Source organism: Poeciliopsis prolifica, unplaced genomic scaffold (assembly GCF_027474105.1).
Source record: "Poeciliopsis prolifica strain line A6 unplaced genomic scaffold, Auburn_PproV2 SCAFFOLD004, whole genome shotgun sequence".
In the NCBI taxonomy this organism is placed as follows: Eukaryota; Metazoa; Chordata; class Actinopteri; order Cyprinodontiformes; family Poeciliidae; genus Poeciliopsis; species Poeciliopsis prolifica.
In genome coordinates this window covers 18217477-18233303 of record NW_026562379.1, presented here as the reverse complement: position 1 = coordinate 18233303, position 15827 = coordinate 18217477, and the positions used below count along the sequence as shown (strand labels likewise).

Genomic DNA, 15827 nt, shown 5'->3' with positions numbered 1-15827 from the left:
CCTGACAACACAGAGGAGGCGATTCAGCCATTTGATTCAGGTGTGTTTCACTAGAGACCTTCAACAGCTGAAGGGCCTCACAGAAACCCCAACCCTCAATAACAATAGAGAATGGATTCACCAGAAGAAAATCAAACTTCTTGAATCTGATTGGTCATTTTAGTGGAGCTGAAGAGATGTGTTGAATCCAGTAGCTGCGTTTCCATTACAGATGTGCACAAATCTTTATCTATATTCTGCTCATGTAAAAAAAAACAAAACAGAATTTTTGTTTATGGAAACAACTGCAATGTTTCCATAAAAAATTAAATGAAATTAAAATCACACTTAAGTCATTAAAAATGACGGTGGAGACGGAGGAAAGAGTTATGTGAGATTTATTTACGCAGCATTTTGATAAAATTATAGTCGGCCATTGTGCAGAAGGGTTATGGATTCAACATGTTGGACTGATGTACAACTGAACTGTGTGATGCTGTGAGAGCAACTTCAATGTCCCAAAAAACAAAAACAAGCTATCATCTTCCTACCACTTCCTGTCGTCTTCTTCATCGTTTCTGCCAGTAGTAACATCTGGTTGTTGATCAAATGACTGGAGTGACGCAGTTTTGGGAATCACATCTCATCCTAGTGCAAAAAAACTAAACAAAAAACTTAAAAAATAAAATAAATAAACTCAGCTGATGTCATAGTTTTATTTTTCTCCCTTTTTTATTTTTGTCTTTAGCTAACGCCAAACTGCAGGAATAAGCATCCACCGTGTGAAACATTTCATCAGACAGCAGTGAAACAAGGAGCAGGTAGAGAAATGACTGATCGGCTGACGGAGATTCATTGCAGCCGTCACTTTAATGATTTACTGCGCTGCGGAAAACCCACTGCTCTCTGATTACATCCTGTACATCAATGTCTACCAACACGATTGTTTTTATATGAAACAAATTGTACAAGAAGCCCTCTCTGTTTAAGACCTAGATGTGGGGAAGAAGAATCTATCAAGCATGTGTTTTGGTCATGTCATTTTGCAAAAAAGGTTTAGCTATTAATGACACCATGGTTGAACAATCTAAGTGAGGAAACAATAACATATGAAACAATGTGGGATTTTGAAAGAAAAGCAGGAAAGAAATGAATTACTTTGGTGGCAGTTAATTAATTGTATCAAAGAGGTAATTTGGAAAGCAAGAAACATCTGGGTTTTCAGGAAATATGAAATAACAGAGAAAGAGGTAATAAAGATTGTGGGCTTCCAGATAAAAGACTAAACCATAAAGGAGAGACAAAAGGGAAAGGAAGAAGAGGAAATATTAATATGGAAAATTCCAGCAGAATTATTAAAGATAATTAAAGGATTGATGAGATAGGGAGGAAAAAAAAGGGGAAAAGTTTCATTGGATGGTTTTTTGACGTGTTTTTTTTTTCTTTTCTTGTGTTGTTTGTGATTTTATTTTAAGGGACTGTCTTCTTTTCACTGATTCCTTGTTTTTGTTGTTGTTGTGACTTGTATTATGTGCAAAGAACAAATAAAATCTATTGAAAATTTAATTGATCGCCCAGGGTGAGGATCAGCCATTGCACTGCAGCGATCTGACCTCTGTGATGGTAGTGGGGGACTGCGTCCGCGCTCTCCCCTGGGATGAATGTTACATGATAATACATGAGCTAATATCAGATAGTTTCTGCAACATATTGATTATTGGTTACTTGTTGCAGATTTAATCAGTTCTAATATATTTAGGTTAATTTGAGGAATAAAACAAATTTTAAACACTAAAATTGCATGAAAATGCTTCAGCATTCTCGCAATGCATTGTGGGAGCTATAAACCATCTATATGTTGGTTTATTTTGATTTCTCTTCTATATTTCTTATTATTCCTCTTCGTGTCTGATTGTGTTTAGTTAAACATTAAACCCTGAAGTGACGGAGGGAATATTTGAATCTCCCACCGTGAGTCAGAACCGGAAGTGTGACGTAGTTAATGGTCAGTCAGAGAAATGAGGGACATACTTACCTGGCAGGGGTGACTCCATGATCCTGTAGGTGGATCGCCCAGGGTGAGGATCAGCCATTGCACTGCGGCGATCTGACCTCTGTGAATTCTCCACATGGAGAATCTCAACTGCACAATTTATGGTAGTGGGGGACTGCGTCCGCGCTCTCCCCTGGGATCAATGTTACATGATAACGCACCTCTGCAACATATTGATTATTGGTTAAACCAGTACTTAATGCTGCACTAAGTAAAATATTTTAAACGTATTTCATTGTCATGTCTGTTTAATCTGTTAATTCTGTGAAAAAATTTGTGGTTCTTAAAACGAAAATATTGTCATGGCCAGGTTGAAGTTATAAAATCTATTAATTTAGAAAACTAGTCATTAAGGCTGTGTGCTGTCACTTTAATAAAAATTTTGTCATATTTGCTTAAAACATCTGTGTCATAACAGTGTGAAGCAGTGCATCAATGTTCCAACAGAGGGCGCTGTTGCTCTCGGTAATTGCTGCACTATCGCAATTGTAACATGTTTGTCCTACCGGGGACTCCGTAGTGCTGTATTCCTTACAGTATGTTTATTGCCTGCAAGGTCAGCAGCAGCTCTGCAAGCCCGTGTAACATGTGCATCAGATTAATATACCGAACCGTTTCTGTTTGTTCGGTTGGCCAGTTCGGTTCGAGTTGCTTTGTTTGTACTGGTGATGTTTGATTGTTGTGCAAAAGGAAAAGCGACTGAATGGTGACAGTATGTTTATTGCCTGCAGGGTGGATGGAATAAACGCGCCAAAGTGTGAAGAGAACAGAGTCTGATTCCTGCTCACATCCCGCCCTCATCATGAAACACAACGCAGAGCCCGCAGGGTGTCTTCCATCAGCCGCAGGTTTAGGGACGGAGAGCCCGGGTTACAACACAATAATAAATACACTGCAGTAAGAATACATGTCCACCAAGAAACTCATAACTTTGAGACTCATCTCAATAAATGACTTGGACATTTCTGATCTCCAATGGATGATTATTTGCAAGGGACAAAATAATACGTTATAAGTTTGAAATGTTTAAAATTTGCTGGAAAAACTCAGAAATTATCAGATTCATCTCCGAAATTTCCGAGCAAAAACCAAACGAGGAAAAACTGAAAATTCACAATTTTTCTAGAAAATCCAGAGACTTCTGAGATTAATCTCTGAGTGGAAATTTACTTCTATCTTATTCTTTGTCTTCATGCCGTCGTAAATATCTGACAATCAGAGAAAGAATCGAGCTCCTCTGTCTCTCCCAGTGCTCCCAGTACAAACTGCAGAAACTCTCCAGTTAGTGGGAAGCATCCAGGCAGGGGCGGGGCTTAGCGCTGTCAATCACTCTGGTGAATAGCTGCGATAAAACAAAGTGTATCTGTTTGTCATTCATTCAGTTGGTTTATTTATTGTTATTAATGTCATTCCTTGCTCTGACCAGCAGGTGGCAGCAGCAGAGCGGCCAGGAACCCCGTTATTGATGCAAGATAAAGATTTCCTTTGATTTCCTTTATATTTTAGATATTTCAGTAGAAATTAGTTAGTTGTTGCAGATGTAATCAGTTCTAAATATATTTAGGTTAATTTGAGGAATAAAACTAATTTTAAACACTAAAATTGCATGAAAATGCTTCAGCATTCTCGCAATGCATTGTGGGAGCTATAAACCATCTATATGTTGGTTTATTTTGATTTCTCTTCTATATTTCTTATTATTCCTCTTCGTGTCAGATTGTGTTTAGTTAAACATTAAACCCTAAAGTGACGGAGGGAATATTTGAATCTCCCACCGTGAGTCAGAACCGGAAGTGTGACGTAGTTAATAGTCAGTCAGAGGAATGAAGGACATACTTACCTGGCAGGGGTGACTCCATGATCCTGTAGGTGGATCGCCCAGGGTGAGGATCAGCCATTGCACTGCGGCGATCTGACCTCTGTGAATTCTCCACATGGAGAATCTCAACTGCACAATTTATGGTAGTGGGGGACTGCGTCCGCGCTCTCCCCTGGGATCAATGTTACATGATAACGCACCTCTGCAACATATTGATTATTGGTTAAACCAGTACTTAATGCTTTACTAAGTAAAATATTTTAAACGTATTTTATTGTCATGTCTGTTTAATCTGTTAATTCTGTGAAAAAATTTGTGGTTCTTAAAACGAAAATATTGTCATGGCCAGGTTGAAGTTATAAAATCTATTAATTTAGAAAACTAGTCATTAAGGCTGTGTGCTGTCACTTTAATAAAAATATTTTTTCATATTTGCTTAAAACATCTGTGTCATAACAGTGTGAAGCAGTGCATCAATGTTCCAACAGAGGGCGCTGTTGCTCTCGGTAATTGCTGCACTATCGCAATTGTAACATGTTTGTCACATGACTGGAGTGACGCAGTTTTGGGAATCAGTCTCTGGCTGAGTGGTGCGACAAGAGCTACCTGCAGCTGAACACCGAGAAGACCAAGGAGCTCATCGTGGACTTCAGGAGGAACGCTGACCTGCACACACGCTCTTCTCTTTCCTGCCCTCTGGGAGGCGTTACAGAAACCTACGGACCAGAACCACCAGGCACCGGAACAGCTTCTTCCCCACAGCTGTCTCGCTCCTGAACGCCTCCTGACACAAACTATAAGGACGCATTCCCCCACTGCGTCCTTAGAAATATAGAAGAAAAATCAAAATAAACCAACATATAGATGGTTTATAGCTCCCACAATACATTGCGAGAATGCTGAACCATTTTAATGTAATTTTAGTGTTTAAATTTATTTCAAATTACCTACTAATTTGAGAAAATTGTGTTTTTGTAGCAAATTTTCATCTTTGATATTCAAGTATTCAATTCACATACAAAATTTGAGGAATAATAAATTTATGAAAGAGAAATAGAAATAGTGTATTAATTATTTATGTATTAAGTATTTTTATCTGTTCTCTCATGCAAATATCCTTAGTACAAAACTTAAGCCTATTTTAACAAATAATTTCTTAGCATTGATTTAAAACTGATTATTTTACTTCTCTGGAACAATGTCACGTTTTAAGTAAAACAATTTGTAAGTGAAATTTGTACTTTTTAAATCTATTTCCTTAAAATATGCTCCTATCATCCTGAAAAAGTCACTTGTAAATTATTTTTCTCTCACTTTAATGCCATTTGTAATAAAACTAGTTTGTTGATGTTGTTCCGCAGTTTCTCCTGCAGGGGGCTCCGTAGTTCTCCCCACGTTGCGTGGAAATGTTCTCCAACTTGTTCACGGGCTGTGAAAACTTTGATGACGCGCTGAAACGTCACCTCCGTGCGTTCTGTTTGTGTTTTGCCTACGTGTTCATTTCCTGTTTGGCACGTTTTTCCAGGTGCGTCGACCTGCGATCCTCCAGGTGAGCGGTTCTGGTCTCGGACTCTGTGATCTCTGTGTGGAGGGTGTGGACCGGGCCGGAGTGACTGCAGACATGAGGAGGAACAGCTCGCAGTCTTAGGCGGAACTCCACTTCTTCTTTTTCTTCTCCGATTTCCAAGAAAACCAGGTGAGCGAGGAAGGGATCGGAACCGGGACGGTCCAGAATTGGTCATCAGATGGGCCTGCGGTTCTAATGTTGCTCTTCAGGCTGTGGGAAGTCCACGACGTCGCGCTGCTGCTCAGCATCATGCTGCACCTGTTCCACTCAGGTGAGTTTTATATGTTAATCCACATTTCTGTCCAACAGAAGCTGGAAGTTTCATGTTTAATCTGCCTTCCTCCTCGGTGTCGGTCGGGCCTGCAAGGCTTAAATAAACACATTCCAGCAGAACCAGAACTGTTTGTCTTCTCAGAGTATAGAGAAACTCCGGAACCAGTTGGACCTGCTGCATCGCAGCTGACAGAAAACAAACGTGACGTGTTCAGATTTCTCAGATTTCTAGTAAATATTGGAGGTTAATCTCAAAGTTTCAGTTTTTTTTCTTGAAGATTTTCGATTTTTGGTTTCCAAGTCTTTTTAATCACTAATTTTGATTTTTGGAGCTCAGAAACTTCTGGATTAATCCCAAAATGTTTGCAGTTTTTATTTTGGGTAAATCTTTTCAAACTGAGACGTTTCCGTTGCTCTCGTCCTGCAGCAGGATCGATCTCCGTCAGCTCCTCCCAGAGGAACCTGATCCGGTCGGTGCAGGACGATGTCTTCTTCTCGGTGGAGGTGACGTCCTCCGCCGTCCCCACCATCCGATGGAGCTTCATGTCCGGGGCGGTGAGCCGCTCCATCGGCGCCTGGCGGCCCGGCGGCTTCGCCAACGTCTCCCAGGAGTACAGCCACCGGGTGACGGCCTGCGACAACGGCTCCCTGCTGCTGTCCGACCTGAGGCTGCAGGACACCGGGTACTACGTGGTGACGGCCGAGGACCCGGCCGGGAACAGCCGCGACCTCGGCTTCGTCCTCAAAGTGAACGGTGGGTCCTCCAGGTCGTCCTTTCGCCAAACTTTCTGCTAGAAAATGTGAGCTGCAATCCAGCAGACTGAGGCAGATCAACAGTTTGTAAATATCTGAGTCAAAGTTTGATAAACTCCCTTTGCCCAGTGTTAACATATTAAAAGGTCAAAGGTTGTACACTAGAGATAGTTTGTTTTGTGAAGCTGGGGTCAAAGGTTAAATCGGTCTGTCCTGCAGAGGTTCTGTACGAGGATCTGCAGTACCTGTCGGTCACGGCGCTGGCGCTGATGGTGGCGGCGGCTCTGCTCATGGGGGCCATGTGGCTGCTGCACCAGGGCAGCAGGAAGCTGGGGGCGTGGCGACGCCAGCGCCAGATGCCAGGTGAGGCCTTCAAATGCTCACCGGAGAACCAAGGCTGATGCTACGCTAACGCTACTGGCCGGAGGACGGCGTCCCTCAGGGCGGACGTCCGGGCCACGTTTTAAATCATCTTTATAGAAAACCAGCAGCTGGAAAGTTAAACTGAAGTTTTGATTCATTTCTTCACTTTGGAACCAAAAAAAACTTGCTGGAGTTTTTTTGTCCAACACAAAGTGGCCCATGACACTTGGATTAGGACCTATCCACACGTATGTTCCCCTTTTAGTACAATACCCTGAAATAAAAGACTAGTTTCTAATTTAATCTCCGCCTGAATGCTGCTGTTCTGGACAGAAAGAGAAACGGAGGAAATTTCTGCCAAAACTCAGAAGTTTAGAATAATGTCAGAAATGTTCTGGGAAAAAACATGAGTTTGCGGAGTTTCAATATTATAAGTAATTGAGCTTTTTTTAGCTGATTAAAAATGAAAAAAAAAATGGTTCAAAAGATAAACGTCAGAATTCTGAGAAAAACTTTTAAATCTGAGTTGGAATTTTAAGAAAAGTGAAAGAATTCTGAAAATTAGAAATCTGAGAAAAAGTCCTAATTTGGAGGGAAATGATTCTTTTGTTTCTCTAATAATATTCAGAAACATTTGAGTTTCCTTCTCACCAAACAGTTTCAACCTTTCAGTGAAAACATACTGCAGTTCTGCTCTTGCCTTCTGATTTCCCAGAGTCCAGCAAACATCTTGCATCCTGTAACGATTTGAGTTTGTGACTCATAAATTCCCATGTTTGTCCCGCTGCAGTAAACGATGCGACGGAGCTGCAGCGTCTGTGACGGAGCTGCAGCGTCTGCGACGGAGCTGCAGCGTCTGCGACGGAGCTGCAGCGTCTGCGACCAAAACATAAACTCCTGCGGAGTCCATCCTGCCTATGAAGCCCGGATCCACATTTTAAAATCATTTTCACATTCTGAACTGTAAATATACCAGACTTCCCTTATTTATTGTCGAATTAAACCAACCGTTTGAGTTTATCTGAGCTGTGTGGCTTTATTCCCCTGAAACAGGAAACTTTTTCTGTTTGTGAATTTGAGCGTCGAGCTGCAGAAACACAAAGTATTTCAGTCTAGATTGCAGCACTTATAACATTTAACCTCCATGTTAAATGTTATTTTTAAATGATTGTAGATGCATATATATGTATGTATGTCTGTTTTGTTCCTTTTTAGCTGCAGTTAAAAAACACAAAATTTCACCAAGTAACTATTTTTTCTACTGTAAATATCTTCGTCCTCATTATTTCACCAAAACTTGGGAAAATGTCTAATGGGTGAAATTATCTGCCACAACTTTTATCTACATTGAAGAATCAATTATTTAAATGACTTATAATTCAGTTTTGTCTCATTTAAACTGATTTTTACTCGAACAAAATTAAATCTAAGATTTTGTGTTTTTGCCTGGAGAATCTTGAGTTAGAAAAAGTTTCAATCTAAATATTTACGAGTAACTTTTTGGCTTTTTTTTTTTAGCTAAACGATTCCTTAATATTAAACTTTAGTTCCACTGGCAGATTATTTAACTAATAATCTGGGAAAAATGTCAGATTATGAGCGAAACAATCAAAATGATACTTTTTAAAATCAATATTAATGAATTATTGACCTAAATAATCCTAAAATTATTTAGGTAAAACAAGCTGAAAAGTTCTTTGTAAGTTAGTTTTATGCATCTATGATCATCTGAAAATAAAATGAGAGAAAACATTTCAATCGTTGCACCAGAAACTGTAGAAAAATGATTGTTTTTTTTGTGGTTTGTGTTTGAACATCAGATCTTCCTGCAGGTTTGTTGTTTCAAAAACAGCAGCAAACAAAAGTATTTGCTTTTCATTCAAATCCAACATAAATCTGATGGAGCTGAGCGAGAAGGTTGAGTGGAAGGAAAACCGTCGGCTCGGCCTAAGGACAGGGAGTGAGCGCCGCCATGAGGAGCTCCATCTTGTAGACGAAGTTGCGTCCCTCCATCTTGCTCCAGTTGACCTCCTTGTGCGGCCCGCGCAGCTGGCTCCACTTGGCGTCCTGCACCACGTCGCTCTTTGGCAGCTCTTTGATCTGGCTGCGCGGGAACTGGACCAGAACCTTGCAGCCGCTCTCTGGGCCGTTGCGCACTGCAAGGCAAGCAGAGGACCGGATCAGAACAGGAAGCTGTGCTGATCTGAAGAAGCAGGTTTCCTGCTTTACTTTAACTATTCAGTTAAAGGAGAAAAACTTTTCAGGTTTTTGGAGATTTAATTCAGAAAAAATATGGATTTTCTTTCTACTGATCCTCCTTTTGGGTTTTGCAGTAAAGCTGGACGCTGAAGCATTTCATACCAGTCTGTATTGATAAGTTTTTTGGTTTAAATATCTGAAATATTTCGATATTTATACCAGGCTGGTGGTGTGACCTTTCACCTTTCATCCAGTTTTCACTCCATTCTGTTTTTTAAGCAGTTCAAGGGGGGAAACATGGAGCTGTCAACCAGCAGGCTGAACGTCTAAAGTCTGCCTTCATTTCCCAGGATGCAACTTTTAGCAGCCTGAATCACAGACTGATAGAGAAACTATTTGCTCATTTTCCTGTTAATGTTGAGACGTTTTGTGGCCTCCACTGGTTTTGGCTGTTGCAACAGAACCGGCCCGGCGTCGGTGAAGGCCTCACCTGAGATGGCGTATTCTCCGTTGGGGGAAGTGACGGTGATGGCGGAGGCGTTCCCGATGCTCTCCACGGGGCCCAGCCCCACGTGGTTGCTGAAGCTCAGGACGTGCCAGCCCATCACCTTGGCCAGCTGCTGCACGGCGTGCACCTGGTGCTGCGACATCTGAAACGAGGCGCGCCGTCACACGCCGGCCGCTTCCGGGAGCGACTCCGGAACGGCTCCGTACCTGAGAGAGGAGGAAGTCCTGCAGCTCCTGCTCCTGGTGCGACAGCGTGACGACCCGGCCGTCCCGGTGCACCACGCGGATCTGCTCCACGCCGATGTTCAGCTGCAGCTGGATGGACCTGCACGCACAGCGGCCACCGTTACCATGACGGTGAATTTGAGAAACGAAACGGCGCCCGCAATAAAATGCAGAACTGAACCGAATTAGCCGACAGCTTCGATGGAATAAAGAAATAAATTTCAGCCGAAAAATCTCACAGCTTCTTTTTAAAAAAATGAAAAATTTGCTAAAATTATTTTTTTAGAAATTTTATGTAAAAAAACCTCATTTTGATTTGTGAAACTCAGAAATGTTCATGTTTTGTTCTGAGAAGTTTATAACTTCAAAACTTTTTTCTAGAAAACTGAATCCAAAAATGTTTCTCCTTTTTTTCCAGCAGCTTTGCAGGAACTCAGTTTTATTCTAGAACATTTCTGAGTTTTTCTTCTAATACATCTTCAAGTTTTGAGCCTCGGGATCGTCGTGCTGCTGGAATCTCGCTCTGCTGAATTTGTCTGATTAGTGATAGAATGACAGGAAATCTGAACCTCCAGCTGCTGATTTATTCAGTTTCTTTGATTCCAGCGAAACTGAAAACTTGTTGGGTTAATAAAATCAAATCCAAAACAAAAAGACTAATTAGGGAAGAACAGCGTTGCCTTCCCAGAGGCATCAGACTCACTTGCAGATTTGCTCGTAGCCGTGCGACGTGATGAGCACCTTGACGCTGGACTCATAAACGTCGTTGATGTTGGACCAGTGGGCCTGGATCTGAGGGTCCTCGATGCGGCTGGCCAGGCTGTCGATGGTCCGAGCCGTCCTGCAGAACCGACCCGTCAGAAACCGACCAATTCCTCTGAACGCATCTTTACCGTGAGCAGGACCGGAGCCGCAAGGCTCCGCGCTCTGATCGTTCATTTAATTTAAAATATGTAACTGGTGTCTCAATAAACAAGAAGAAAGATTTGCATTGTTTTGTCTCGTGGCAGAACTTTAACGATTAATCAATCAATACATTTGTTGACAATTATTTAAAAATTGATTCATCCGATGAATTGTTTCGGTTCTGAATTCAAAATCAAAACAAACACAAGCTGTAAAACAAGATGGCCGTCCTGACATCACTCTGAACCGCAGAAACTCAGGAGATCACAAAAGAAATTCAGACTTTCCAAAAACTAAATCTTTAAAAACCAAGAATGTGATTAATTGCTAAAAGCAGTTTATTGCTGGCCTAGTTAAAGCACGACGGCGCTACCTGCTGCGCAGGAAGATGTGTTTGGCCTGTTTGATGATCTTCTCCAGCAGCCCCTCGCTCTGCTGCAGGCTGGCGATCTCGGCCTTGTCGTACGCCATCGGCCCCGCCAGCCGCAGACGCTTGTGGCCGAACGGCGCGCTGGCCGGATGCGGCATCACCACCGAGCTCAGCTGCTGCTTGTGGAACTGAAACGGGCAGAACGTCAGCGGGTCACTTCCCGCGAGTCCGACTCGCACATCCTGCGGCGCCGCACCGTCACCTCTCTCATCATCTGGTGCAGATTGTGCTCCAGGACGTAAAGGTGGTCGTCCGGTTTGGGTTTCTCCGGAGACGCCCGGCTGCTCTTCTTCTCCCCGGCGGAGTGGCACAGAGAGATGGAAAGCTGCAAACCTGCAGACGCCGACGAGACGGAAAAGAAACTTTAGCTCCTCCAGCAACAGCAGAAAACCCAGAAACTTTATTGGACGAGGTTTTGAATCAGCCTGACATGAACAGGAAGTCAGTAAAGAACCACACTTTTAGTGGACCCGGGTAAATTAAAAACATTTTTTAAATGTATTTAAAAATGTTGCATTTTAAATAAACAAAATGTATTAGTTTAAAATAAATGAATGAAATGATCCTTTATTGATCGGATATTTATTGTTCGTTTTATTCCAGATTATCAGGGAATACTTCATTAACGTTCCACTTTTTCCAGTTTGTAAAATAAAGGACATCTCAGACCGATCTACAGTTGAGATGAAGCGGACGGTTTGGACCCGGTTTGGGCCCGGGCCGGGTTCTGACCTGGGAACGGCTGCGAGATGATCTGGTTCTTCACCACGATGTGCGGGATCTGCGCTTTGATCTGGACCGCTTCTCTGGAAAGCTGCGCAAAGATTTCCTTGCAGAGCAGGACGTTCTGCGCCGCCTCCAGCTTCACGTGCCACGGCTGCGTTCCTGGGGAAGGAGAAGGCAGACGGACGTCAGCAGACGGACGTCAGCAGACGGACGTCAGCAGACGGCCCGTCTGGTTCGGAGCCCGGCCGGGTCAGAACCGGACCTGCTTTGCTTTTCTGAGGTCTCCTGAAGAGGTTGACGGTTCCCAGGTCACCGATGTCCGGAGCCTGTTTCTGAATGGAGACCTGAGGACAAACACAGCCGCCATTTTTATTTCCACTGCAGCCGATTTGACAACTTGCAGCTTTGATGCAACCAGGGATCATTTTACCAATCGATTAATCGGATCAAAAGGTTTTTGTTCAAATCTTTTCATAGAACATTAAAAATACATTAAAAGATAATAATTTTTAAGCAGTTAATTTCAAACTGCGGCTGGAAATTCATCAGGATGTTGTTGCTAGGTAACTGAAGGGAGGGGTTGGGGGGGTAGAGAAAGACTTTCCTTTTCCTACATCTCCCAGAATGCTGTGCGGCTCTGGATCAAAGTTCAGTGGATTTCAGAATATTGATGCTGATCAATGATCTGGCAATGTACCTCGTTATTGATCTACTTACTACATCAACATGTGAAAAGCTCTGCTGACTAATTACTTAATTAACAAATTAATAATTAGTATTTTTATAGATTTTGACATGAAACTAAAACTACATTCAGTGATAGGTAAATTAGTTGGTGACATCATGGATCGATTGATCCTGATTAATCCTGATTGATCCTGATTAATCCTGATTAATCCTGATTGATCCTGATTAATCCTGATTGATCCTGATTGATCCTGATTGATCCTGATTAATCCTGATTGATCTCTCCAGCACAGCAGAGTTTAATGTGGAAACATGTTTCTGCGCGGCCGGGACGCAGACCTTGATGTAAGCCGATCCCTCCAGGTCGCTGGGGATCTGGACGTCCAGCGGACAGTAGTCCTCTGGGATCTTTTTGTCCAGATCGATGTCGGTGTTTTTGATCACCTCAAACGTTCCGGGGTGAGGAAAGAGGGAACCTGAACGAGTCAGTCGGAGGTTAAAAAGCTAAAATAATCAGTAATGTGTTGGAATTCATCAGTTCTTTACTGATCTGCGAGGTTTTTTCTCACCTGCGCTCCGGTAGCTGAGGTCTCCCAGGATCTTGTCTCCGACTTTTCGCAGTTTCCACTGCGATCGGAGTCGCAGCAGCTCGGCGTTGAAGTCGCGCTGCCGCCGGTTCTCCTGGTTCTCGGCCACGGACTTGCTGAGCTTCTCGGCTCCTTTCAGGAGGAGCTGCGCCGCCGTGGCCAGAGATTTCTTTTTGCTGATCAGCTGGAAAACCTGCGGCGTCTGCAGAACCGACAAACGGAACATTCTAACAGCGCCAGAAGGAAGAAAAATCATGTGCATTTGCAATTTCATCTGCTCTGTTTTCATATAGTTTTTGTTTTAAAATAAGAAGTGAACATGAGATCCAAACAGATCCAAACCGGCTCAAACCAGAACAGCCAAAACTGATTAACTGGAAAAACAGGAGAAAAACAAATCTTTGCTTCAAAATGAGCTTCATCACAACAGATAAAAATCTACTGAATATTTCATAAGATATAAAACATAATTGTAGATGCCTTTTCATTGACGGTAAATTAAAGACCAGGAGACGTCTTTGTTTCATAAACACTAACTGGTGAAGTAAACTAAAAACGTAAAGCTGGTGATTATTCTGATGTTTGATGAGGATTTTTGTCAGCTTACTTTTCCGACGCTCGGATCCTGAGACACCGGATCCAGAGCCATGTACTTCTTCTCCTTCACCACGCTGAGCACGTCGTGGAGCACACACATCTCCGTCAGGGCGCTGCGCAGATTGTTGCGCACAGAATCCCAGGGCCAAAGAGACGGCTGGAACTTCACCGTGCCTGAAAGAAGCAACCATGAAGCCTCACGTCTGTCGTCGCTTCCGGCTGGAAGACGTTCCTCCTACCTTCCTCTTCCTCCGTCTCCTGCTTGCCCCACTCCCTGTCCCTGGGCTCCCCGTCGGCCCCGTCCTCCTCGGAGTCAGAGCCCTGGCTGAAGTCGATCCTCTGTGCCAGCTTGGTCAGGTTCTGGGACATGGACAGAGGAGGGACGTACGTCTCCGTGCCATGGAAGTCCACTTCCTGCACCTGCTTCTCACAGGACGACTCGATGCTGATCCTGACAGCCGGACCGCCCGACATGATGAGGCCGGAGCTGCGGAGAGGAAGAGGAGGAGCCAACGCCATCAGCTCACTTCCTGCTGGTTTAAAGGGTTAAAGCTGCAGCTGCTTTGATAAAAATGTGATTTTTTTCATTTTTTATATTTTTGCTAAAATAATGTCATGATAGCAGTTGCATAGTAACTAATTACATTTATAAAATTACATTTACTTGAGTAACTTTTAAAAAAGATAATAATTAGGAGTATTTTTAATACTCTGTACTTTTTATTTTTCAGTAATTTATTATGAAGTATTTCTACTCTTACTTGAATAAAATTTCTTGGTTTTCTATCCACTGAATGAAAAACAGACATCTGATGATGTTATTTTTAAACATCAAATGATTGATAGTTTCATCAGTTTCTCAGCTCTTGACTCGACTTTTTATCAAATACTTTTTACTTTTACTTGAGTAAAAATATATTAAAGTAGTGATACGCTTTCTGCTTTCTTGCAGTAATAGCTACAGAAATACAGCACTCCGTCAGAAACCACCAATCAGGGTCTGCAAGAGGGTCTTAGCGCTGTCAATCAAGCTCGTGCTTGTAGAAAACACGCTTAAAAACCTACGAAAATATAAATTTGCATTTCATCCCTTTTTTTGTCAGTAAAATGTAAATATTTGTGATCAACTTGGTTTAGAGGTGGATAAATATGATTTATGATTCAACTGAACATCTTCAATCTGCCTCCAGAGCTCCGGGAAAATAATAGAAACCTTCTTGTTGCTCTTTTATCAAATGGACTGTTGTATTTGACATCATCAGGTTCATCATTTGTAGCTGGATTCATTGTTTTCTTTAGGCAACATAGCAACATTAGCTCACATTAGCTGTTCGTTAGTCCAACGGAATATAATAAACACCAGAACTCAAGAGAACAGAAACTACATGAGAAAATATTTAATCGAATAAATCTCACCTGTTAATCAGAATACAACCGAATAAAAGCGGTTATTCGCTGAAATTAGCCAGATCTGGAGCTCCGTGTTGCTTTTGCTCTCCTCAGAACGCGAGAACTACAGGGTCTGCATCACTTAAATGCCGGGGCACTTGAATAGTCTGTCCTCGTCAAGCGGGCGGGTAACAACCACTAAAACACTCCCACTTTATTTTAATGGGCTCACCTTCAAACATAACAGGGTTCTCTTTACCCAAGCATTTATTAGGTGTTTATGCGGCAGCATGCTTTCCCGTGGGGATAGGCCATAAACTTATGCCCGGTCAGTAACTTGTTTGGGGATTATTTATATTGCTTTTTCCTAAACTGTATTTTTATTTATTTATTTATTTATTTTTGCAATGTACAGTTGAATAAACCGGCAAAGTAAGCTTAGTACTCCCTTCATTATGAGATTCTTCAGCCTACTGGGATCAATTTTAGTTTGTGATCGATCGCCTCCCGTGAGGGAAGTTATCGAATTGTCTGCCGGTGAAAGAAAAATGGTGCAGATCCGGTGTCACAATGTCATAGCTCCCCTGACATTTTTCGTAACTCCCCACCTCCAGTACTATTGGCTATTGACTTCTTAAGACTTAAGTGCTTCAAAAATGTTGGAATGAAGTTATTGTTATTTTAATGCAATTACAATTTAATAATATAGATTTATAAACCAGAAAATGGTTGTAAGTAGGAACCAAAATGCTTGAATGCCACGGCGG

General features: G+C 42.3%; 2 protein-coding genes and 2 non-coding genes across 4 annotated transcripts; 3 read left to right on the top strand and 1 right to left on the bottom strand.

Moving 5' to 3' along the window:
• The first annotated feature begins 2006 nt into the window (after nucleotides 1-2006).
• LOC129359463 (U1 spliceosomal RNA) lies at nucleotides 2007-2168 on the top strand. Its single transcript, XR_008605899.1, has one exon. It is a non-coding gene; the product is annotated as a U1 spliceosomal RNA (small nuclear RNA).
• A 1696-nt stretch (nucleotides 2169-3864) lies between these two features.
• LOC129359483 (U1 spliceosomal RNA) lies at nucleotides 3865-4026 on the top strand. The gene has a single exon (XR_008605918.1). It is a non-coding gene; the product is annotated as a U1 spliceosomal RNA (small nuclear RNA).
• A 1024-nt stretch (nucleotides 4027-5050) lies between these two features.
• On the top strand, nucleotides 5051-7827 carry LOC129359276 (V-set and transmembrane domain-containing protein 5). The gene is made up of 4 exons (XM_055028794.1): nucleotides 5051-5689; nucleotides 6119-6445; nucleotides 6664-6807; nucleotides 7598-7827. The coding sequence occupies exons 1-4, from the start codon at nucleotides 5614-5616 to the stop codon at nucleotides 7627-7629; spliced, it is 579 nt and encodes a 192-aa protein (XP_054884769.1). The 5' UTR covers nucleotides 5051-5613; the 3' UTR covers nucleotides 7630-7827.
• A 754-nt stretch (nucleotides 7828-8581) lies between these two features.
• On the bottom strand, nucleotides 8582-15183 carry med17 (mediator complex subunit 17). Its single transcript, XM_055028793.1, has 13 exons — nucleotides 15088-15183; nucleotides 13911-14158; nucleotides 13682-13845; nucleotides 13057-13276; nucleotides 12827-12963; nucleotides 12063-12144; nucleotides 11807-11959; nucleotides 11277-11407; nucleotides 11018-11202; nucleotides 10442-10579; nucleotides 9721-9838; nucleotides 9497-9656; nucleotides 8582-8963 (listed from the first exon to the last, which is right to left on the bottom strand). The coding sequence occupies exons 2-13, from the start codon at nucleotides 14143-14145 to the stop codon at nucleotides 8755-8757; spliced, it is 1932 nt and encodes a 643-aa protein (XP_054884768.1). The 5' UTR covers nucleotides 14146-14158; nucleotides 15088-15183; the 3' UTR covers nucleotides 8582-8754.
• Between the last annotated feature and the right edge of the window lie 644 nt (nucleotides 15184-15827).

Coding starts and splice junctions, on each gene's coding strand:
- LOC129359276 (XM_055028794.1), top strand. CDS start 5,614: ATGTTGCTCTTCAGGCTGTGGGAAGTCCACGACGTCGCGCTGCTGCTC. Junction 5,690..6,118: donor GCTGCACCTGTTCCACTCAG/GTGAGTTTTATA, acceptor CTCGTCCTGCAG/CAGGATCGATCTCCGTCAGC. Junction 6,446..6,663: donor CTTCGTCCTCAAAGTGAACG/GTGGGTCCTCCA, acceptor TCTGTCCTGCAG/AGGTTCTGTACGAGGATCTG.
- med17 (XM_055028793.1), bottom strand. CDS start 14,145: ATGTCGGGCGGTCCGGCTGTCAGGATCAGCATCGAGTCGTCCTGTGAG. Junction 11,408..11,806: donor CATCTCGCAGCCGTTCCCAG/GTCAGAACCCGG, acceptor CGGCGTCTGCAG/GTTTGCAGCTTTCCATCTCT. Junction 11,203..11,276: donor TGCACCAGATGATGAGAGAG/GTGACGGTGCGG, acceptor TGCCCGTTTCAG/TTCCACAAGCAGCAGCTGAG.